Source organism: Macaca fascicularis, chromosome 7, assembly GCF_037993035.2.
Source record: "Macaca fascicularis isolate 582-1 chromosome 7, T2T-MFA8v1.1".
NCBI classification, from domain to species: domain Eukaryota; kingdom Metazoa; phylum Chordata; class Mammalia; order Primates; family Cercopithecidae; genus Macaca; species Macaca fascicularis.
Window position 1 is genome coordinate 44,536,920 of NC_088381.1, and position 24,128 is coordinate 44,561,047.

At 56.0% G+C, this 24,128-nt stretch overlaps 1 protein-coding gene across 1 annotated transcript; it reads left to right on the plus strand.

The window, feature by feature from the left end:
* The first annotated feature begins 12,920 nt into the window (after positions 1–12,920).
* SKOR1 (SKI family transcriptional corepressor 1) lies at positions 12,921–23,869 on the plus strand. The gene is made up of 9 exons (XM_073996121.1): positions 12,921–12,993; positions 15,247–17,452; positions 18,487–18,577; positions 19,506–19,613; positions 20,125–20,196; positions 21,567–21,641; positions 21,907–21,981; positions 22,493–22,558; positions 23,039–23,869. Exons 2-9 carry the CDS (start codon positions 15,257–15,259, stop codon positions 23,131–23,133), a joined length of 2,778 nt encoding a protein of 925 aa, XP_073852222.1. The 5' UTR covers positions 12,921–12,993; positions 15,247–15,256; the 3' UTR covers positions 23,134–23,869.
* Positions 23,870–24,128: the final 259 nt, after the last annotated feature.

Consider the following 24,128-nt stretch of genomic DNA (forward strand, 5'->3'; position numbering starts at 1 on the left):
TGTGGTGTGGGAGAGTAGGAGGGAGGGAAGGTAGGGTGCAGGGATGGGACCCTCAGACTTGAGACCCTTGGGGCCTGTCACTGTCCTGCTTGAATCTCTTGCTCCAATCCTCAATATCGCCCACTCACTTTCTAACTGGAGCCTCTGAAAGACCAGACCCTCACTAGAGGCAGCCCCAGGCCTCTCAGACCTTCAGGGGAGCCTAGAAGGAAGTGTTTCCGGGACAGGAGGATCCTCGCGGGGCCCCAGCTGACAATGACAGGGAGGTGCCTCCTCTGCTTCTAGGGCCCTGGCTTGAAGGCCAAGAGGCCCCCTCACACTCAGCCCATTGTCCCTGCTTCTGTCTTTGGTTTTCCCATGAGGGGGAATGCAGGATACAGAATCCCAGGGCCTTGGAGATGTTCCAAGACGTCCATTGGGGCAGAGGGAGGAGAGGTGGAACCCTCTTCTCCAGATGTGGTGGGGGCCTTGTGGTCCAAAGCAGTGTGACCCAGAGCCCCTACCCAAGACCCAGCCCAGTGAGGGGGGTGGTCAGGCCAGTGTGAGGTGAACTGGATGGTACGGCCTCACTGAGGGAAGCTGTGGGTGCCCTGCCTGAACAGACCCACATCTTTGGGGAGGCATATACTTCCAGGTGTCTGCACACTCAGGCCAGGGTGGAACCTCCAGGTGAAGCCTCGGGATGATGCTGGGTCTGCAGGCTGGCAGTCCCCGGGCCCCCATCGCACAAGGTGGTTCAGAAGGGACTGGACAGCTGCTTCCACATGGGATGGAGCCCAGAGAGGGCCACAATGCCACCTCGAAGATGTCTTCTGTCCCCCTGACTGCTGCCCAGACTTCCCCTTGGAGCTTCAACCTTTAGCTAAGTCTGGCCCCTATTAGAATGGGAGCCTGGCCGGGCGCGGTGGCGCTTGCCTATAATCCCAGCACTTTGGGAGGCCGGGGCAGGCAGATCATTTGAGCTCAGGAGTTTGAGACCAGCCTGGGCAACATGACGAAACCCTGTCTCTACAAAAATTAGCCAGGCATGGTGGCACATGCCTGTAGTCCCAGCTACTCAGGAGGCTGGGGTGGGAGGCCCACCTGAGCCTGGGAGGGGGAGGTTGCAGTGAGCTGTGATCATGCCACTGCAATGCAGCATGGGCGACAGAGTGAGACCCTGTCTCAAAAAAAAAAAAAAAAAGGAAAAACGGAATGGGAGCCTGTTCTCAGTCACAGAAATGTCCATGAGAAAGAGGGTCATAGAGGGAGGATGGAGGGAGGGAAAGACGGCCCCAAGTCCCAGGGTGAGGGAGTGAGGTAGTGCCCAGTAGGTGGACAGGAGGGCGAGGAGAGGGGAGCTGCACCGATGGTTCTCAGCAGCCCAACTCCATTCCTGGGGCCAGGTGGACCCCCAGGACTGCATCTCGACCGGGTCCCAGCTTCTACTTTGGGGGATCGGGTGTTTTCACTTCATGAGGCCAGAGGAAGCAGTTAAATCCAAGCACAGGTGAGACGCACAAAGCAGGAGGCTGAGGCTGGCATCAGCTCCAAGGTGCTATGGCAAAGGCAATAGGCGTGGCGATGTGGGGTCAGGAATGGGGAGGAGCAAAGAGGTCTGTGGGGGGAACCAGGCCAGGGGAAGCAGTAAACAGCTCAGGACGTCTGCCCTGAGTCTGGTCCTTGGTGGGTGCTGGCTGCTCATATAGGATGTGGGACGAGGTCAGTGGCCTCCATGGCAGAGCACGGCTGCCGTGGCGCTTGCCGGCTTTGTCATCATCACTCCTTTCCGCCTTGGCAGAAATCACATCCCCAACCCAGCAGACATGCTCTTCAACTAGTAGGTAGGCAGGGCGGGCTGTGGCTGGCAGTGGGTGGAGCCCCTGAGACAGCCTGGGCTGGCACGAGCCACAGGAGTGGATTATTATGTGGGGCAGGGGAGGCAGCAGAGCCCAGACCTCATAATGACAAATTTTCTGCTGAACGACCACAAATATTCGCTGTGACTTTGGACAGAGTCTGAAAAAGACTTTGTTTCCTCCCTTGGCGGTATCATTTGTCTTGTTTTGAAGCCACGAGATTGCAGGCACGAACTTATAGACTCAAGTTTGTCTTAATTGCTGTGGTGTCACCACCTCTCTGGCAGATAACAGCACAATGAACGAGTCGATGGGGCTGAGCCCTCCAGGTCCTTCTTCTAAAGTGAGACAAATGTCCCTCCTTTGAGCCCAACAGTCCATCGGCAGCTCCGTCATTTATTTATCTCCCTAACAGTTTGCATCAACTTGCAAGGGATGAGGAGTCTCTCCTGCCTGCAGACTTAGTTAAAAGCATCCAGTCAGACTGTGCTGGGCCTTCCTAGGAATTTGCTCTTTTTATCTTTTCTTCCTGCTCTGGGGAAGAGGGGTTGTAGGGAGAGCAACAGGGCACACACTGGGAGCAATAATGAGGGCAGAAGCATGAGAATAAAGTTTTGAGATAGAAAAGAAATCCTATTTGTCTTGTAATATGAGTTGCACGTGGCAAACTGCCTTCACACTGGTCTCATTGGTCTCCCAGTGTCCCTGCAAGGGCAGCAGGCAGCAGGGTCGTCCCCACCTCTCTGTCTTCCACTCTATGTTCCCGTCATAGGGGATGATGCTCTGCTCCCTGAATGTCCAGAGCCCTCTCTGCCTCTGAGTCATGGCATAGGCTATTCCCTCAGCCTGGGACACCTTCCTCCCATCCTCTGCCTCCTGCCTAATTTCTGTTCATCCTCCAAGATTCAGCTGAAATGCAGTTCCTATGGGGAGGTCTTTTCCAATACCCAACCTGACCTGGCCCACCTGTGGGTATAGGATCCCAGCCCACAGACTACCGTCACCCTGGAGCTCCTCTGTCACTGCCTGACCTCTCTATATTGTCCTTCTGTGTTTTCTTACATCATCTCTCTGCCTCACCTCAGTGAGAGCCCCAGGAAGACAGGAGCTGGCTCAGGGCCTGGCATTCAGGAGATGCTCGAGAAACAATGGTTAAATAAATGAAGGGGAAGACAGGGTGGGAGGGGCTTCGGGAAACTTCAGTGATCTGCCCCTCCCTGCCTCCAGCCATCTGGGAACAAGTTATTTACTTACATTTATTTGAGATGGGGTCTCACTCTGTCACCCATGCTGGAGTGCAGTGGCACAATCTCAGCTTACTGCAGCCTCAGCCTCGCGAGCTCAAGTGATCCTCTCCCTTCAGCCTCCCAAGTAGCTGGGACTACAGGCATGGACCACCATGCACAGCTTGTTTTTAAAGTTTATATAGAGATGAGGGCTCACTATGTTGTCCAGCCTGGTCTTGAACCCCTGGCCTCAAGCAATCCTCTCACTTCAGCCTCTCAAAGTGCTGGAATTACAGGCATGAGCCATTGCACCCAGCTGGGAAGAAGACATTTATAAAAGCATCTGATGGGATTGTGGCTGCTCTTTCATTTTCTATTACTCTGCATTTTTCAAATGTAACTCAATAAACATATATTATTTTGTAATAATAATAATTTGTTTTAGAAAATGTTAAATCTCTTGGTCAGAGTCCCAGCAAGGCAGTGGGGGAGGCGGGATTCAATGCAAGTCTCCTGATACCCAAATCGAACCCTTCTTTTCTACCCCATGGCCTCCTGGGTCTTTTTTGGCAATCCTGTGGGGGAGGCAGACGAATGTAGCTATGAAGGCCGGGCGCAGTGGCTCATGCTTGTAATCTCAGCACTTTGGGAGGCCAAGGCAGGTGGATCACCTGAAGTCGGGAGTTTGAGACCAGGCTGACCAACATGGAGAAACCCTATCTCTACTAAAAATACAAAATTAGCCAGGCGTGGTGGCTCATGCCTGTAATCCCAGCTGCTTGGGAGGCTGAGGCAGGATAATCACTTGAACCCAGGAGGCAGAGGTTGCAGTGAGCCAAGATCATGCCATTGCACTCCAGCCTGGGCAATAAGAACAGAACTCAGTCTCAAAAAAAAAAAAAAAAAGAATGTAGCTATGAAGGGCATGGGCTTGGAGTCACACAGACCTGGGTTCAAGTCTTGGGTCCTCCATTGACTCACTGTGTGACCCTAGGCAAGATGCCTAACCTCTCTGAACCTCAGTTTCCTCAATGGCAGAGTGGGTAATTACAGTAGTGGATATTGTTGATGTCATTATTAAATCATCCCTGCTACAGGCCATGATAAGCACAAAACACTTCTAAAGGGCTGGTTTCTGTCCCCTTCCTCCCACCAGGCACCACTGCCCCACATACACACAGACCCGCATACAACCACTGAAGTCCTGGTGACTCCCCACTTCTGAAATATTCCTTCCCCAGGAGAAATGGGGCCTCCTTCCTCTGTGATGCAGTGGCAGCTCACGGTGACGCTCAGGGACCATCATTCTCCAGCAAATATTGTTGAGGCTTTTCCCCTTCCTCCTCCCCCACCCAATGGTGATTCACTTCACCCTCTGCATTTCGATGCAAGAGATGCATGGGGCATGTGCCGCTGCTGCAAGCCAGCCTTGGTGGAGTGACTGCGAGGAGGTGTTCTGTCCCCCTTACTGGAGTGAGAGTCCCGGGAGAACACAGCCTGCACCTTACATGGAGGCAGCTGTTGCTGAAGAAACAGCTTTCACTTCAGACAGGTCTGGGTTTGAGTCTTATAGCTACTACTTCCTGGCTGTGTGGCTTTGGGCAAATCACTTCACCTCTCTGAACCTCAGCTTCCTCAGCTGTGAAATGGGTATGCTGGCATCATAAGATTCTTAGGAAAACAAAATGAGATGAGAGATGCCAAGAGGGCAGCACAGTGTCTGGTGCACAGTGGGGACCCAACTTCCTTAGCTGGTGTCAATGGAAATAGAAAAGCAACTCTCCTCCTACAACACTGCCACCACCAGCCCTAATCCTGTCCCTCTCTAACCCCTTACCCTGCTTTACTTCCTTTTCACAGCAATTGTCACCACTTGGAATTACAGTAATCTTTCTTGTCCATCTCCCTGCTGGAGTGTAAACTCTAGAGAGGAGGGACTAGCTTGCCTTAATCCCCCACTGTATCCTCAGCTCCTGACACACAGGAGGTACTGAGTAAGTGTTTGATGAATTCATGGTGTCTCTAGCACCTATGCTGGGCCTTGCTGAGGTTTCAGAGAAGTCCTGGGGAGTCTCCCTGCCCCAGTGGGGGCTTCCTGCTTGTTCACTAAAAATCCCAGCAAAGCTGGTACCGTCTCTCCTGGGGGAGGGAGGATACTCATTTCTCCAGACCAGAAAAGCCAGCAAGGGGTCAAGGCAATTTAAAGGAGAGAGAATAATCTTTCAGCACATAGTGCTGAGGCAACTGGATATCCACATGCAAAAGAATGAATTTGGATCCCTATCTCACATCATACACAAATGTTAACTCCAAATAGATGGGTTAATCATAGACTAAAAGTAAAGAGCTGAAGCTATAAAAGTTCTTAGAGGAAAATATAGAAGTAAATCTCACAGCACAGCCTTCTTAGATATGAGGCCAAAGCACAAGCAGCCAAAAACAAACAAACAAACAAAAAACACAATAAATTGGATGCCACAAAAATTAAAAATGTGTGTGCTTCAAAGGACACCATTAAGAAAATACTATGAGTAAAAAGAAAACTCATAGAATGGGAGAAGTTACTTTCAAATCATGCATTTGATAAGGGACTTATATCTAGAATATATAAATAACTCTTACAACTCAATAATAAAAGTACAAATAACCCAGTTGAAAAAATAGGGAAATTATATAAATAGACATTTCTCAGCAAATGACTAATAAGCACATAAAAGATGTTTAACATCATTTTATCAGGGAAATGCAAATCAAAACCACAATAATGTATTATTTCATACCCAGCAGGAAGGCTATAATAAAAAAGACAAATAATTACAAGTGTTTTTGAGGATGTAGAAAGATCAGAACCTTCATCCATTGCTGATGTGAATGTAAAATGGTGCCATTCTTTGGAAAAGTAATCTGGCATTTCTTTACAAGGTTAACTATAGAGTCATGGTATCACCCACCAATTCCACACTTCGATATATACCCAAGATAAAATAAAATATGCAATCACACAAAAATGTGTGCATGAATGCTTATAGCAGCATTATTCATACTCGCCAAAAAGGGGGAACAACCCAAATATCTATTGGTGGATGAATGGATAAACAATGTGGTATATCCATATGATGGAATAGTATTTGGCAATAAAAAGGAATGAAGTGCCGATACATGCTACAACATGGGTGAACCTTGAAAACATTACGCCAAGTGAAAGAAGCCAGTCACAAAAGACCAATATTATATTATCCCATTTATAGGAAATGTCCAGAAGAAGCAAATCTGTAGAACAGAAAGTAGACTGGTAGCTGCCTAGGGCTTGGGGGGGAGTAGGGACATGAGGGATGATAACTAATAAGCAAAGAGTTTCTCTTTGGGGTGCTGGAAATATTCAAGCATTGATGGGGTGATGGTTGCACAACTCTGTGAATTACAAAAGAAAATCATTGAGTTGTAGACTTTAAGTGGATGGAGTATATGGTATGTGCATGATATCTCAACTCAGGTTCCCTTGGGGTCATTGGAGTCCGGGAGACTGTGAGGAACTGTATGACATGCCTGGAGCTCAAGTCCTTCCTCTGACTGATGTGGCATCCTGTGAATTTCCCACACCCCAGAACCTGGGCTCAGAGATGCCTCAATCTGTCCCAGCAAGCAGACCCAACTCCACCAATGTTTAGGCAGCCATCTTGAAGTGATTGGAGACTATCAGGGAAGGAGGAGCTCACATGTGCTGAGCGCCTACTCTGCCATGTGATTTGTGCAGGACTGGGACTAGAGGGAGGATTTCAGGACCCCCGAGACCGAGTGACTTCTTAAATTTTTCACCCAAGGTACATTACTCTAGTCCCATCCCTGGCTGTGTTCCATATTCCCAGCACCTTAGTTCATCATTGTGACATCAGGCCACGTGCTGTGGCTCATGCCTGTAATCCCAGCACTTTGAGAGGTCAAGTTGGGTGGATTGTTTGAAGCCAGGAGTTCAAGACCAGCCTGGCCAACATGATGACACTCTGTCTCTACTAAAAATACAAAAGTCAGCTGAGTGTGGTGGAGGGCGCCTGTAATCCCAGATACTTGGAAGGCTGAGACAGGAAAATTCCTTGAACACGGGAGACAGAGGTTGCAGTGAGCCAGGATCATACCACTGCACTCCAGCCTGGGTGACAGAGTGAGCAAGATTCCATTTCAAAAAAAAAAAAAATGACATCCCTGTGAAGCCCACATGAGTACGTTACAGTTGCGGGTTTAGAGACTCAAACAGAGCAAGTCTTGCTGGCTCCAGAGCCTGTTTTCTTTCCAGCCCTTTATCCATGATGCTGATGGAAGAATCCCTGGGGAAGCCTCTTGCAACCAGGGAAAGCTTGGCAAGCCTGTCAGCAGCTCCCCACCTCCCAAGAACAAGTGTTTTGGAGGTATCTGTCTGGATAGCTTTGAGTCTGTGTGGAGGGTGGGAATCCCAAGACCTCCTAAACATCACTAGGGAGCAGAAAACCTTCTCTTGAAGAACCACATTGGCCACTAGACCCCAACAGGATCAATAACTGTGGCCAGCAAGTCAAGTGGGACGTGGGCTGGAGCTCACAACCCTCATTCTCAAATGCTCATTTCGTCCACCAAACATGCCAAGTACCTACTAAGTGCCAGGTCCTGGGTATGCAACTGCAAACACAACATTCCAGTGGGAGAGAGAGAAACACAAAAAAAGTGACCAGAAAATATTAACCCATGAACAATCCAATGATGAAAATAAAACAGCCATGGACAGAGGGGGATGAGGGCCGGCACGAAGGCAGACTTAGAGGAGGCTCAGGAGAGGTGGACGCAGGGAGGGAGAAGGTAAGGCAGCCTGCTCTGTGGGGTGGAAGCCTCCAGTGACACTGAGTTTTCTCAATGTGTTTTCACGGGTTCATTGGAAACTTCTAAGTGTCCACACAGTCTCCCCCATGCTGAAAAGACCTTGGAAAGAGGCTGTGGCTAAGCTGGAGCTGATAGGAGGTGAGCCTCTCACCTCTGGGACCAGCCAGGATGCAGGCAGGGACCCAAGCTAGAGATTCGGGAGAGAATACTCATGGGAAAACCTGGGGCCAGCTGGAGCTGCTCAGCCACACTCTTTTCCTTTAAGAGATGTTTTGTTTTGTTTTGTTTTGTTTTGTTTAACAGACAGGGTCTCCTTCTGTTGCCCAGGCTGGAGTGCAGTGGTGCCATCATAGCTCACTGCAGCCTCCCTCTCCTGGGCTCAAGTGATCCTCCTGCCTCAGTCTCCCAAGTAGCTGGGGCCACAGCTGAGCACCACCATGCCCCAGCCCTCTCTCTCTCTCTCTCTCTCCCTCTCTATGTATACATATATGTATATATGTATATATATATGTATGTGCGTGTGTATGTGTGTGTGTGTATATATACACATATATATATATAATTTTTTATTTATTTATTTTATTTTATTTTTGTAGAGATGGGATCTATGTTGCCCCAGCTCTTCTTTTTCTAACACCTGTGCTCAGGCCTGGGAGGCTTCTCTGTCTTGTTCGGGCAAAGAAGGCTGGTCCAGGGTTCCCTCCTTAGTCTCTGCCAGCCTAACTTGCATACCCAGTTGAGAGAGCCTCAGGAGGGCAGAGCCGGGCCCCAAGACCTTCAAACCATTCCCGAGGCCTCCTGGCTCTCCCTCTCCCCAGAAGCTTAAGCGTCCTACACCTAAGTAGGGCCACCAAGCTCCACCCACCTGCAGGGCTCTAGAAGAGAGGTGTTCATGAGCCCCTGGACTCTGGATCAATCCTTCACTCTCCTTCACTCCTGCAAAGTGGGGGTCCATGTGCCCATCCTACAGATGCAGATATGCAGGCCCAGGCAAAGTCCAGGGCCCTTCCTGGAGTCAGCAGAGGAATCGGGTCTGGGCCCACCAGGACTGCGGTTGTTCTCCCTCCTTTCGATGTTCCCAAGAACAGGGAGTATCCTGCCGTGAGGAGCGCTGGTCTCACCTATGATCCCAAAGAGCCTGGTCCAGGCAGCGGAAATCCAGAGGGTGCGGCCTCCCGCCAAGTCTGGGCCCTCTCCAGCCTCAGTCTCTGGTCCGCAACCGGAGTGAGGTGGGCCCGGAGCTCTGAGCACCTTCTCACGGGCTCCGAGGCCCCCGCCTTCTCCTCACATTTGCTCTCGGGTTGGTGCCCGGCAGGCCCCGCCCAACCTCTTTCACTTGCTTGGGCAAGGGCAGCCGCCGCGCCGGGCTCTGCCCTATGTGGCCGTCGGATTAATATCCAGATATTAAGTAAACAATAAATTAGCAAAACTACAAGAAAATTTTACAGCCTTTTGCATTTGGCAATCATTGAGTGTTAATTAGAAATTCATTACAATTAAAACCCTGCCTAAACAGGGCCTGCGCGCCTTAATTACATCTGATTTTTAATTCAGAATACGTGTTTACACAGTAAGCGCTACGTACCCCGTGATTATCCCCAATCCTCTTTATACTGTACTAATTATGTAAATTAAACCTAATTAACTGACGAAAACTGCCGTTAATTCAACTAGTAAAAGATATGTGCTTGCGGAGGAAGCGCGTCCGCCCAGCCCCAGCCCAAGCCGGAGCCCAAATGGACGCCACACCCGGGACACAGAGGCAGCGCGGACCCCGCCAGTGGGAGGAGAAGTGCGCAAGGCACAGCTCGCATCCAGAGTCCGGCTCTTCGACCCCTGGTGCCACCCGGCAGCGGATAAAAGAGAGAGAATCTTCAATAATGGGGGTCAGGAAGGCCAAGGGCAGCGACGACTGCGGGCTCTGGACGAGGCCGCAGGACCCAGAGCCCACTGAGGAAGAGGGGTACCGCCCATCCCGTCGGAGCCTGGGTTGCGGTCCCAGCTCTGCCACTCACTGCCTGCCTGAACCTGAGCAAGTGCCCTGGCTGTGCCAGGCCTTCCTCCTCTGCATCGTGTAGTGAGGGCGATACTGAAACGCAGCGCTGCGCCCTCCTTACCGTCCCTCCTTCAAGCTAGGCCCTTTCTGCAGCATGCCAGGCACCACTTTTTGAGTCTAGAGATCAGCCTGCGTTCCTTATGGGCTGAGGGCCTTGGTTGAGGAGAAGGTTGGGGTTGGCTTCTACTGCCGGATCCTCAGTTTCCTCCTGTAAAATGGGAATAAGTGGTTCCTATCTATTCCCAGGGCCCCTGTAAGAACCGGCTCTTCAATCAGTAAAGTGCGGTCCGCGGTGATATTAACCCGCCGGACGCCGGCCCATCGTAAAGCCCCAGCTCCTACCCCCACGACCTGCTCCCCGGTGCCCAGCCCTGAACAGCGGGGCTTCCCCAGCCTCTGTCCACGAGCCTTCAGTCCTTCTCCAACTTAGATCAGGGACAGGAGCTGGGTGGGTCTCCTGGCATTGGCCAGAGCGCGGGGAGCTGTCCGTAGCTTGGTGCTGAACGGGGACGCAGAGTCGACGCTGCACGCCCCCTGGTGCGGGGCGGTACCCTTTGTCTAAGAGGTCCCGGGGGCCCCCGCGGCCGGGCTGTTGGAAACGGAGGCGTCTTTGGCCCTCGCTGTACAACAGAGGCAGGACAGGCAGGCCCTGCTCAGGGGGACCCAGCCTATCCTCTGTTCACTCCCACCCCCCAACACCCTGGGGGCGTCCTGGCTCCAGGATCCTTGTCGCGACCACGCCGAATTCTGAGATGCCTTTTAAGAAATCATTAGGAGGCTAAGAATAATTACCGAACGGGATTGTAATTATGGGGTGGAGGAGCCTGGGCCGAGGGAGGGAGAATGAGCTGGCGGGGACTTGGGGGCAGCTCACGGACTGGGACGGAAAATAGGTTCCTATGTTCTCCCTAGGGAAGGTGTGGGAGGAAAGACAGCGGGGAGTTGGAGCGGGACAGAGGCACAGCCTGGGAAAGACGCCCGAATGGAGGGGCCAGAGGCAGAAAGAAAGGGGCTGAGCAGGTTCCAGGACTGCTCTGGGAGAAAAGGGAAAGGCAGGGAGATGAGAGACAGAAAGACTGGAACTGAGGAGGGGGAAGAGGGCAAGAACCCGATCTAAAAGAGATCCTCAGAGGAGACAGAGCCCACAAATTTGGGAGAGGTTTTCGGGGCCTAGGAGAACGGCACCCTACGTCAGCCAGCGTAGCCGGGAAGAAGGCAAAGGAGTCCGTGGGCTGGGCCTGCCCCCTCCTCAGTCCCTGCTCCAGGCCTCAGCGATCGGTTCGCGCTTCCAGAGCCCCTTCCCAGGGTCTCTGAGAGCCAGGAGGGAAAAGAAGAGCGGGGAGAAGTGGAGGAAAAGGAGAGACACGCCCCAGAGGAGTTGGGACGCAGGAGAGAAGGGGGCCCATACCCGGTAGCCCGAAGGAAAAACGAGGCGAGGGGGGCGAGGGCGACCCCGCGCCGCTACCCGCGAAAGATTTATGGCGCCTCCCGGGTTCCAAGGACAGGCTGCGTTTGTCGCTACTGCCACTGCCGGTAGTCGCCGTGGCCGCTGCGCCCCCTGCCCAGGCGGCCTGCCGAGCCCCAGGCCATCCCTGCCATTATTAACTTCTGTTTGATTAGGGTAATTGTTCAAACTTAGGCCGGACAGTATGATTAATTACAGTTTAATTAACGTGTCCATTAAGGACACTTAATGCCAGGGGGGCAGGGAGGGGGTGGTGGAAGCGGCCGACGGGGCGCCCGGGTGCGGGCAAAGAGGGGCGGGGTGCGACTGGTAACTCAAACGAAGAAGTAGAGACAGATTGAGAGAGGAAGAGAAGGGGACCCAATGGGGCATTAGGGGAAAGAATGGTGAAGACGGACAGACCGATTGAGAGAGACAGGAGAGGGGTGGAGAGAAACGGAGCTTTGAGCAGAGAGAGGAGGTACCCAGGGGCGTCCGTAGCATCAGGGGACTGGACCTACCCCATGGGGAAACTGGGTTAGCAGCGCTGAGAGAGTAGTTGACCTCAGATCACTCCCAGTGATAACTTGGCTCCTGCCCTGAGCCTGCTGGTGACGGCGAGGGGAGGCATTCAAGGCCAAGGGCTCCCCAAACCTAGTTCCCAAGTCGCCTGCCCAGGGACGGAAACAGGAGAACGCCCCTCCTCAGGTTAGAGCTCTCCTGATACCTCCCACCGAAGTCAGGAGCATGGGGGAGGCAGATCTGCTCCTTCCCGGCTGCCATCCTCGCTGCCTGGCACCCAGGTCCCTGTCCCGGACTCTGGTGACCCTACTGGTTCCCCAGGGCCACTGTAGGCTCCACCACCCCGGCCCTTGCCTGCAGCCCGAAAGTGAAGTACTCCTCCCTGCGCCCATTCCTCTTGAGTCCCCCTTAGCCCCATCACCCGGTCCTGGCCCAGACCAAAACTGGCTCGTTGGCCAGGAGCACTGGGCCTTCTCCACTTCATTCTTGGGGACAAACTTTTTGGCCCCGGGGCCTTTCCTCCTTCTTGGCCTCTTCAGCTAGAGCGGGACGCAGGTGCAGGGCGCTGGACGCAGGTGTGCGGTCGCTTACCTGGGGAGTGCAGGCCCTGGGGCTGCGGGGAGGCGGCGGGCGCCGCGCGTGGCCCGCGGGCGGGCGGACCCGGGGAGGTCGCTAGCGACTGCGCGGGCGGTGGGTGTGGCGCCTCGGCTCGCAGCTGTCAGGCGCGCCTGCCCCGCCACTCGGGCTGTGACCGCGCTGTCCCCGCCGCCGCGCCATGCGCTCCAGGCTTCGGCCTCTAATTCCGGCCAGTCCCCGGCCTCGGGGTCAACAGCTCAGGGTTCGCATCTCCGAGCCCGGGGCCCCGGCGCCCCGCGCCCGCTGAGAGCGGGAGGGGCCGCGGGTGGGAGCGCGGAGAACCAGGGAGCGCGGCTGTGCGCGCGCGCGGGGAGGGGCCGCGCCGTCACCCGGAGAGCCCGGTGGATCCCGGACTCCCGCCTGCCGCTCCTCCCGCCGCGCACCTCCGCGCACCGCTCGCCCGGCTCCAGCCGCCGCCGCACTGTGAGTACCCACGTCCGATAGCCCGTCGCCCCGGTGCTCTGCCCCTGCAGCTTGTTTTTTCGTTTAGTTCTGATTTGGGCTCCTGTGGCTGTTGTTTTTATGATTATACCTAACGACACCACCGCCTCGCTCCCACCATTGCCAGTCTCTCGCTTCGTTGCCCTCCCCAAGCTCGTCCCTCAAGCTCCGGGAGCCGACGAGTGTTCCCCAAGCTGCTCTGGCTGCTGCTCCTTGTCGCTGCATATGGCCCTTCGCCTGTGCTTTCCGCTTTGGCCCCCGAAATTCCGTTCCTTTCCTAGGGACCCCCTTCTTCTGACTCCGGGCCCGGACTCCCTCCTCTCATTCAGGGAAAACCGCGCAGGGACCCAGGACCCTCAGCTGGAGTACGCTCTCGGCTCGGGCGCTCTCTTCACTGTATGCGGGCCAGGCACAGTTGCCGATTTCGAGAAACCGAGAAGCTGTCATTTCCCAGCCCTGCGCGCCCTCCAGCCACCTCCAGGAAGGCGCGGGGCTTGTCAGCCCGGGAGTCAGGACAGTGTTTTTGCCTCCTAAAATGATATAAAGGACTTCAACCCGAAATGAGGGTCAACTTATTTTAGTTCGATCCTCGGAGATAAAGATGAAACAGACAGATAATACATAAATAGCTTGATACTTGAAGAAGGTACAAAACAGATGAAAGAAAGAGGAGCGAGCTGGCAGAGACAGCTCAGGGACAGATAAGATCGACAAATGAGGGGCTCCTAGACAAATAGAGAAGAAGGGAGAGAGACAGATAAACAGAAGATTCCAGTCTCCTTGCTGAAGGCTTTTGAACTGGGATGCCCTGTCTGTCTGGAGTTGCCCCTCTGAAAATGGATTTACCTTCAGGGCCGACTGCAGGGGAGGAGCCCTCAGGGTTGGGCTGCCCTGGCCGCAGGCTGCAGGCGCTCTGATGGGAGCTTGGCTTGTCTGAGGACATGTGGCTGGGTCAGGCGACCTAGAGGGCCCCAAACATCAGTCCCCAAGTGTCCCCGCTGCTGAGGTCTGCCTGCACAGCTCCCTCCCTGCCTCAGCCAGAGAGCAAAGTGCAGGACCAGCAGCAACTTTTGTACCTGGAGCCTTGCAATGGCTACGAAGATGGCCGAGATTCCTTCCAGCCCATATGAACCAGGACAGCGAGGCATGAAGGATGCTCAGAGAGGTGATGCCCCTGAAAGAGGAAGCTCAGAGCCCCGGAGCCTGCAGTTGGCCCGAGTGGGAAAGACATATATGAAGAAGGAAAGCTCAGGGAGTGGGCGACTGGAAGCTAAGAAGTGGATCCCAACAAAGTTCCTTGAGAACCTCTCTGTCCCACGCGTTGACCTCGGTGGAAACCAGCTTTGGTCTGGGATACAGCTAAAAATGCAGAAAATGTGGTGAGAACTGCAGGATCCTGGTCTCACTAATAGCTGGAAAGAAAAAGGTTTATATATCCAGCCGAAATCTTTCTGCTCAACGAACGTGGGAGCCAGGCGTGAGAGGAGAAGCTCGGGTTTGTGGAAACTGGCAATGCTGTCCCCGGAAGCCGGCTCGGCACCGAGCTGGGTGCGGTGGGGGCCGCGCTAGGTCCGGGCGCGCACCGAGCGCTTCGGAGAGGGTCGGGTTCAGCACCGCGAACAGCGGTAGCCTCCGCCTCTCTCCTTCCCGGGCAGACCCGGTTCCCTCCTCCTTCTCCCCACCCCCCTCCACCCCCTGCTGTCTGGAGATGGGCAGTGACCGCCCCTCACCCTCCTCCCCATCCCTCCTCTCACTGCCCCCGCCCGCCCGCGTGCATGCGCGACTGAGTAGAGGGGCGGCCGGTCCCCGAAGTCCGGGCTTCAGGACCCAGGCCGGCAGCACCGGCTGCGAGGGTTGCCGAAGGCGCACAGATTTGGGCGCTGAAAAAGCCTGGATTTGGCAATGGCTTTGCTGTGTGGCCTTGGGCAAGTCACTCTGCGTATCTGGGTTTCACTTCCTTCCCAATCCGAAAACGGGATTGGGTTCCTTGCAGACCGGGCATTCCTGAGGTCTCCATTACCCCTTCTCCTCCCCCAAACCCCGGGGGCTTTTGTTAACGGCGCCAACATGGGTCTGAATAACAAAAGACGCCTGTCCAGGGGGTGAATGAGTTTGGACTCCCCACTGCCAAGTATCCCCCGCGCGCCCAACTCGGCGCGCCCCACTGGGCGGGCCCGAGACTCGGCGGCGGAGCTGAAAATGGCTTATCTGCTCTCTGCTTTCTCTATTTCGCAGGAGCGGCGGCATGGAAGCTCTCACCACTCAGCTGGGGCCGGGGCGCGAGGGCAGTTCCTCGCCCAACTCCAAGCAGGAGCTGCAGCCGTACTCGGGCTCCAGCGCTCTCAAACCCAACCAGGTGGGCGAGACTTCGCTGTACGGGGTGCCCATTGTGTCGCTGGTCATCGACGGCCAGGAGCGCCTGTGCCTGGCGCAGATCTCCAACACCCTCCTCAAGAACTACAGCTACAATGAGATCCACAACCGCCGCGTGGCCCTGGGCATCACGTGCGTGCAGTGCACGCCGGTACAGCTGGAGATTCTGCGTCGGGCCGGGGCCATGCCCATCTCGTCGCGCCGCTGCGGCATGATCACCAAGCGAGAGGCCGAACGCCTGTGCAAGTCGTTCCTGGGCGAGCACAAACCACCGAAGCTGCCCGAGAACTTCGCCTTCGATGTGGTGCACGAGTGTGCGTGGGGCTCGCGTGGTAGTTTCATCCCTGCGCGTTACAACAGCTCTCGTGCCAAGTGCATCAAGTGCGGTTACTGCAGCATGTACTTCTCGCCCAACAAGTTCATCTTCCACTCGCACCGCACACCCGACGCCAAGTACACGCAGCCCGATGCCGCCAACTTCAACTCCTGGCGTCGTCACCTCAAACTCAGTGATAAGTCGGCCACAGACGAACTGAGCCATGCTTGGGAGGACGTCAAGGCCATGTTTAATGGCGGCACGCGCAAGCGGACCTTCTCCCTACAAGGAGGCGGCGGAGGCGGTGCTAATGGCGGGTCGGGTGGGCAGGGGAAGGGTGGTGCTGGCGGCGGTGGAGGCGGCGGCCCAGGGTGCAGTGCGGAGATGGCCCCAGGCCCGCCGCCCCACAAAAGCCTGCGATGTGGTGAAGATGAGGCAGCTGGGCCTCCGGGGCCACCTCCACCCCACCCGCAGCGCGGACTTGGCCTGGCGACAGGAGCTAGTGGCCTGGCGGGCCCAGGAGGGCCTGGTGGCGGCGCAGGCGTACGAAGCTACCCGGTGATCCCGGTTCCCAGCAAAGGCTTTGGGCTCCTGCAAAAGCTGCCCCCACCACTTTTCCCCCATCCTTACGGCTTCCCTACGGCCTTCGGCCTATGCCCCAAAAAGGACGACCCGGTTTTAGGCGCGGGCGAGCCAAAGGGCGGTCCTGGCACTGGGAGCGGCGGCGGCGGCGCGGGGACTGGCGGGGGTGCGGGAGGCCCGGGAGCCAGCCACTTGCCCCCGGGGGCAGGAGCGGGCCCGGGCGGTGGCGCCATGTTCTGGGGGCATCAACCCTCCGGGGCAGCCAAGGACGCAGCGGCAGTGGCTGCAGCGGCCGCCGCCGCCACTGTGTACCCGACGTTTCCCATGTTCTGGCCAGCAGCAGGTAGCCTACCGGTACCGTCCTACCCCGCTGCTCAGAGCCAAGCCAAGGCCGTGGCGGCAGCCGTGGCGGCGGCAGCGGCGGCGGCGGCGGCAGCTGCTGGCAGCGGTGGCCCAGAGCCCCTGGACGGTGCCGAGCCAGCCAAAGAGGGCGGCCTCGGCGCGGAGGAGCGCTGCCCGAGCGCTCTGTCCCGCGGGCCCCTGGACGAAGACGGCGCGGACGAGGCGCTGCCACCGCCCCTGGCCCCACTGCCCCCGCCGCCCCCGCCGCCCGCACGCAAAGGCTCCTATGTGTCGGCCTTCCGGCCGGTGGTCAAAGACACTGAGAGCATCGCTAAGCTCTACGGGAGCGCCCGGGAGGCGTACGGCGCGGGGCCTGCTCGCGGGCCGGGACCCGGCGCTGGGAGCGGCGGCTACGTGAGCCCGGACTTTCTGAGCGAGGGCAGCTCCAGCTACCATTCCGCTTCGCCCGACGTGGACACCGCGGACGAACCCGAGGTGGACGTGGAATCCAACCGCTTCCCCGACGACGAGGGCGCACAGGACGAGACCGAGCCCTGCGCACCCAGCGCAGGGGGTGGCCCAGACGGTGAACAGCCCACTGGACCCCCTTCCGCCACCTCCTCTGGAGCGGACGGTCCCGCAGACTCTCCCGACGGCGGCAGCCCCCGCCACCGGCGCCGCCTCGGGCCACCCCCAGCTGGCCGGCCCTCATTTGGGGACTTGGCGGCCGACGACGTGGTGCGGAGACCTGAGAGGAGCCCGCCAAGCGGCGGCGGCTACGAGCTGCGAGAGCCTTGCGGGACCCTAGGAGGCCCCGCGCCGGCCAAGGTGAGCCCCACGCCCGCCCCGCAGGTGGCGCCTTCCCACTTACCCTGTGCCTGGCGGGGCTGCGGGGCCGGGCGGAGGACGGGAATTTTGTTCCGCGCAGGCGTGGGAGCAGCAGGCCCAGGCCACTCTCTGCAGGCCCAGCCTCTGGCGCGCTGCGAAACTGGGCCCACCCGCACCCTCCAGTGAGGGTTTCGAAGGGAAGGGAAGTTGGGGGCGGGGGAAGGACTGGGGAACGTGTGTGCTTTGTTTTTGTTGATGGGAATGGGGAGGAGACCGGCAGAGACTGCCAGATACAGAGACAGAAAAGGGGTGTGGAGGAAGAAAGACGAGGTAAGAAAGGAACTCAGAGCCAGAGAAAAGCGCTCGCCCGGGTGGGCATCAGAGCCCCAAGGAAGAGGAGAAGAGAGGACAGTGTGGCCTTTCCCTGAGTCCGGCCCCAGCAGTACCCGGTCCCTGGAATCTCCCACCACCCCAACTCGCAGTTTTCCGAGTCTCTTCGCACTCCCGCCTTGGGAACCACAGGGTTCGTTGCTGGGAAGGTGTCTCCGGACCTCGTGCGGGGCGGGAGGGGGGCTCTCAAGTTGGCAGGGCCGGGGCTTGAGGGGCAGGATGCAGCCAGGCTGGAGTCGTTGGCCATTTTGAAAGTGAGTGCGCATACCTGTACATTCGGTTCATTAAAACACGAATCATTAACCGGATGCGAAAGGCGTCATTTGTGCCGGGGACGGGGTACCGGCGGGAGAGAAAATGCCTAAAAGAAGCCGGGTGCAGAGGGTGGAGGACACTTTGAACGGCCTTTGGCTTGGAAGCCGCTTTGTGTTTAGAGTAATTTTCCCGCGGGGGCTAATAATTATCCTGAATCCACAAGGGCGCAAGGGTGCGCCGCGTGCGTAGCTGTGCCGGCTCAAGTCCTGCGGACGCACCAACCTCTGCCACCCCCTCGGCTTTTCCTCTTGGCCGCGGGGTAGGGCTGGGCGTCTTCGGGCCGCCGCAGGGCGCCCCCCTAATCGCCTGTCATTTCTCGGCCGCCGCAGGTGTACGCGCCCGAGAGAGATGAGCACGTGAAGAGCGCGGCGGTGGCGCTGGGGCCCGCGGCCTCCTACCTCTGCACCCCCGAGGCCCACGGTAACGCCTGTCGCGGCCGCTGGCCACTGTAATGGGGGGACCGCAGACAGAGGGCCGGGGTCAAGGAAAGCCTGTGAAGAAAGACAAGGAGAGAGACGCAGAGAAAGAGGGAGAGGGAAAGAAAAATAATGAAAACAAGGAAGCTAAGCTAATACTCCCAACAACTTTCAACCTTTGGTTACTTAAAAACAACAATGACAACACGCCCTCTGCACCACGCGCGCACACATGCTGCAGTACACCCACACACGGAGTTAAACCCTTAACAAAATCACGCCCGACACCCCTGCAAGGCCTCTCATTTATTCAGCAAGTGTGTTTAGCCGCGGGGTCCCCTTTGGCTAGGCCGGATCCGGGCGGAGGATGGGGGCACATGGCCGCGCGCTTGGGTACCCCAGAAGCGCCAGGGTAGCTGAGGCCCAACGCTGGGTGGTGGGGGCCGCCCTGCACTTGCGCGCCTTACCAGGTTCCTCGCAGAGGAGGGGTTGGGGGCCGCGGAAATTCGGGCAGGTCGAGGCAGCCGAACCCCGGACGATGTCCCCCTACCCACCCCGAAGGTCGCAGCCTGGGTCGCGTTCTCGGCAAGAGTCGCGCGGACAGACCGGGCGGCCACGCGCGCTCGCGGTGCCCCAGTATCTGCGCGCGATGTAGGTCGCTGGTCCCTAGTGGGCTCGGCTGCTCATCTTTCTCTTTTCCAAGGGGCTGGGGCGGGGGCGTGAAGCCCGGAGATGAGCAGACCACGCGCGGGGGTGGGGGTGGGGGTGCCCGGCCCAAAGCCTCAGGGCGCGCGCCTGGGCGCACAGCCGGGAACCAGAGGCGGCCACGACGCTTTTAATTAGGGCTCGGGTGCCCCGACCGCGGCAGCTCCGGCAGTATCGGGGTCACGGTTTCTTTGCCTCTCCTTGAAACTCGGTTTATTGCCTTCAAGAGCCAGATAAAGAAGACAATCACTCGCCCGCCGATGATTTGGAAACGAGGAAATCCTATCCAGACCAAAGGAGTATCTCCCAGCCAAGTCCTGCAAATACAGACAGAGGTGAGCCAACCCTTGAACCCATTGCTCCCCACCGCACCCGGGAGCTGGGACCCAGGTCGCCCACGTTCCCAGAGGCTTGCGAGAAAGGCTTTTAATCAAGTGTAAGTGGCTGCCAGTTTTCTTCCTCGGCGAGCAGATAAATATTTAATGCGAGCAGGGTGCAGGCCAGGTTTTCTGCCTCCTTGATGGATTTGAGGTTTTTTCAGGTAAGGGCAGAGGATGTACTGAAAGGAAATGGAGGGACATCCTCACCCACATAAAATAGGTCAAAGGGCACTTCCTGCCCTTAGATGGCCCATCTTCCCTGGGCCGTCTCCTCCAGGGGTCACTCTTCTACTCCCTACCATGATGTCTTAGAAGGTGGGTAGTACCGGATGCCTGTAACTGTCTCCTCTAAAGGCAGAGGGTCTAGGGTAGGTCCCTGACTCGATGTGGTTCCTGAGAAGCCCACCCCTCCCCTCTCAAGGGCTCTCCCAGAACAGAACCCCTCTTATCTGCCCTTGTATCCCAGGCGAAGATGGGCTTACCTTGGATGTCACAGGAACTCAGCTGGTGGAGAAAGATATCGAGAACCTGGCCAGAGGTGAGGCTAAATTTGTGAAAAAGGTGTACACTGTGCCTGAGGGTGATGGGTCATTCCTGTAGAGGGGTGTTATCCGTGTAGGGGGTGAGTGTGGAAAGACATGGCCTTGGGGGGATCAGTTTTCCTTTCTTTGGGTGGAAAGTATGATCCTCTGGACACATTACCCTGGCACAGAGGTATGTATGTGTGGGTGGAGCATGGGAGTAAAACAAACCCCCAGAAGTTTATTGGAAGTTTGGTTCCCAAGGCCCAGGTCTGTCTGAATAGCCTTGCAAGAAAGAGAAATGAATAACGATGATGAGAACTTTTGATGCCTGTGGACAATCAGACAGGACAGTCTGAGTCCTCTAAACTCAATGGAAAACAGGACTTCAATGCAAGATTACAGGGAAGCATTTATTTTAGGAATGTGAGAGGTGTTTTTCTTTCTCCTGGAATTGACGTATAACCACCTCCACCTTACCCTAAATGGAGTGAGGATGGAGCTTGTTTGCAGAATGGGGATCCCTGGGGGTTACTGCTCAGCCTGTAAGGAGGAGACTATGGTTTGAGGTGCAGAGTAGGGGAGTCTCCAGCCCCACTTTGCCCTTCTACCTTTCATTCTTGCATTTCAAAGGAGCCTCTTCTGGTGGAGGGCCCAGATACCCATGACCTCATGGTCAGGGCAGGTGCCACATCTATCCCTCTGGAGTTGGTTCTGAGGGTACTCACAGAGGCCTCTACACCTAGCTCTCTGTCCCTCAGCTAGCCCATAGATGGTCTTCGGAATTGGTGGCAGGAGGAAGACAAGCATTGGTGGTCTTCCATTCTTCCTAGTTACAGAATTACAGGAAATGCCATTACCTTCAAAATCATTGGTGCTTTATAGTGAGGGTTCTTAGCATGGATTTGGCAGTCTTCAGACCTCCTGAAATTGTAGGCAAACTGTTGTATGTGTATTTTTCTGGGAAAGGTGTCCAAGGCTCTGACCAAAGCCTCCCTGATTTATATGGAAAGGGTGGGGGTGGGGGAGGGTCTGTCACTTGAAGTGGGAAATCAAGTTTCTGTGGGCCAGCTTCTTAGATTAGGGAGTTAGGAACAAGTTAAAGCAGTTGCCCAGCTGCATAGTTCCTGGAGCCAGGGCTTAGATTCCACCATCCTGAATTTACTCTCCTGGGCATCCTATCCCACAGCCCAGTTTCTTCACCCAAATCCTTTGAATGCAGTTGGTAAAGCCAAAGAGTGGAGGGCCTCCACCTACTGGTCATCCTCCTCAACTCTCCTCTCAGGGTTGTTGGCCAAGGCAGAACCTGGGTGCTTTCTAGGTCCCCTGAGCTCCAAATAACCCTGCTTTACCTCCCCCTTTGCCTCCCACTTTTCCCCTTTCCCAGACGAATTGCAAAAACTGCTCCTGGAACAAATGGAGCTCCGCAAGAAGCTGGAACGGGAATTTCAGAGTCTCAAAGGTACCCACTGCCATCCTGCCTCATCCCACCTCATCACCGAGCCTTCCACCAGGGTGCCCCAACCTACTCCGAAAGCCAGGTGCCAGGCAACTGGCACTAGGCGCCCTGCAGGAGCCAAGAAACTGTCCTTTTCCAGGGTTGTCGGCGAATGGCTGGGTGGGAGTGGGGGTAGGGGTGAAAGCGGGGGGAGGGGGGCAGGGAGTGAGGAAGTGGAGCTGGGGGAGGAGGCTGTGCGTAACAGCTCTCACTTAATCAATTTGCACAGATAATTTTCAGGATCAAATGAAGAGGGAATTGGCTTATCGAGAAGAAATGGTGCAACAGCTGCAAATTGTCAGAGGTAAGACGGGAGTCAGGTGAGCGCGTGCACGGGCCGTAACTGCCTCTCGTCTGGCAGGAGCCGCAATGTTGGCTCAGTCATTTGGATTTAAATTGAAGGTAATTTAACAATTATTTTTTTTATTTAATATCCTTTGTATACTCTGATTAGCCTCAGAATGGCAAGCGAGCCCAGCAAACGGCTTGCAGGCATCATTACATGGAGTGATTGAACTTCTTATCGCGGCAATTTCCATGGTTTCTAAATTAAAAATCGAGGCGTAAAATTACCTGGGAAGTAATGCCTAAGTTTGCTTTAATTTTGGTTAGATCCGTCTGCCTCTAAGCGCCATCCCAGGCCATTTCCTTCCTCCGCCAGTCTGCAGTTAGGAGCTCCGGTACCCCCTCCCCCGTCCCTGGAGTTGTGTCTGCGCGGAGCTGCGCCCTGGGGAGAGGAGGAAGCTCGGGCTGTGACCCCGGCCTTTCGGAGGGTGGTCTGCGTTTCCTGACTGGCCCCTCCTCTTGTCTTCCAGATACCCTGTGTAACGAACTCGACCAGGAGCGGAAGGCGCGCTACGCCATCCAGCAGAAATTGAAAGGTGCGGAAGCCAGGAAACAAAAAATAGGAGGGGTGCTGGGTGCCGGCCGTGCTGTCGAGTGAATGAATGAATAGTGGGACTAGTGAGGAAGGCCACGATCCACATGGATCAGAATCTGAGAGGGAGAAAAGTGGAAACTGATTTTAACGGGAAGATTATTCTACGATGGTGGGGTAAAGAAAGCCACTTGGGCTTTGGGCGCCAGAAAATCTGCCTTCTAGTACCAATTCTGGCTTTGAGCAGGCTGACCCCTCTCTTACTGTGCCTCAGTTTCCTCTTCTGTAAAATGGGGCTACTGAACCAGAGCAGTGGTTCTAAATCACCAGCCTTTGTCCTACCTTCCTGCCTTCTCCTGATCCGCTGCATTGAGATTCCCTGACCCCAGAGGGTTGGGTAAGGTCGGGGAGGGGAAAGGGTGGACTGCGCGGTGAGGTCAGCCAGGAGAGGAGCCCAGAGTGACCCTCGCGACTCTCTCCCCAGAAGCCCACGACGCCCTGCACCACTTCTCCTGCAAGATGCTGACGCCCCGCCACTGCACTGGCAACTGCTCCTTCAAGCCCCCGCTGTTGCCCTAGGGCCGGCCTGGCCGCACCCCTGCGCCCTCAAGCCATGCTGCTCCTTGTAAATACCCGCTGCCGCGGCGGCCCTGAGCGAGGAACAAGCCATTCGGACCCGACCGATGTAAATACAGCCGCCCGTCCGCCCGCCTTCCTCCCGGGCTCCCCGACCTTGCCCGCCCCCTCCCGGGCGTCCCAGTCCAGGGCGCCGGCTTGGTTTCCAAGTGTAAATACCGCCTCGCACCTCAAATCCCCCTACCCCGTTTGAACTCTAGGGCATCGGACCTCAAGGGGTTAAAACTGGACAGACGGGGGCGGGAGGGGAGAGAGCCCCCTCCCTTTGTATAGCCTTGAACCGGATTGTGAATACAACGTAGCAACTTTGCTGGCGCCTGCCCCGCACTCCCCGTCCCCTCCACTTCTGAAACTCCTGTTCCTAATGACAAAGTGGCTATGTGCAATGGATATAAATGTACTGTGAGTCTCTCGGTTCAGTATTAGGTTCACTTTAATTTATTTATGCTGTAAGTTATTTTTGCTTCCTTCTCCTGGACCCACTTCCAGTCCCGTTTTGCATTCCCCTTTGGATTTTGCTTTGTCTATTTTTTTTGTTGTAACCTCTTGATGTAACAGCACTTTAAAAGGGCGACAACTGACTCACGAGATGGCAACCACCTGGAGCCTGTTTGGAGAGACCACCCTATACCCTTGACTTTCGTTTTTAATAATTATAATAAAAAAAAAAAAGATGTCACTTCTGGGGCTACGGAGATGGGAGTGCATCGGCGGAGAGGGGCGGGCGGAGCACTGTCCAACAGGTGGGGGTGGGAGCAGCCTCGCGGGTTCTGGGGCGCCCGGGGTCAGAATCGGGCCTGCTCAGGTGGGCAGCAGCGAGCACTCAACCTCTCCACTGTCCCCTCCAGACACACTCAATTTTCCCCCACAGAGCACTCCCTCGCCGCGTTTAGGACCCTCCCTTGGGCCCGTGATGGAGGAGGGGCATTATGTCATGG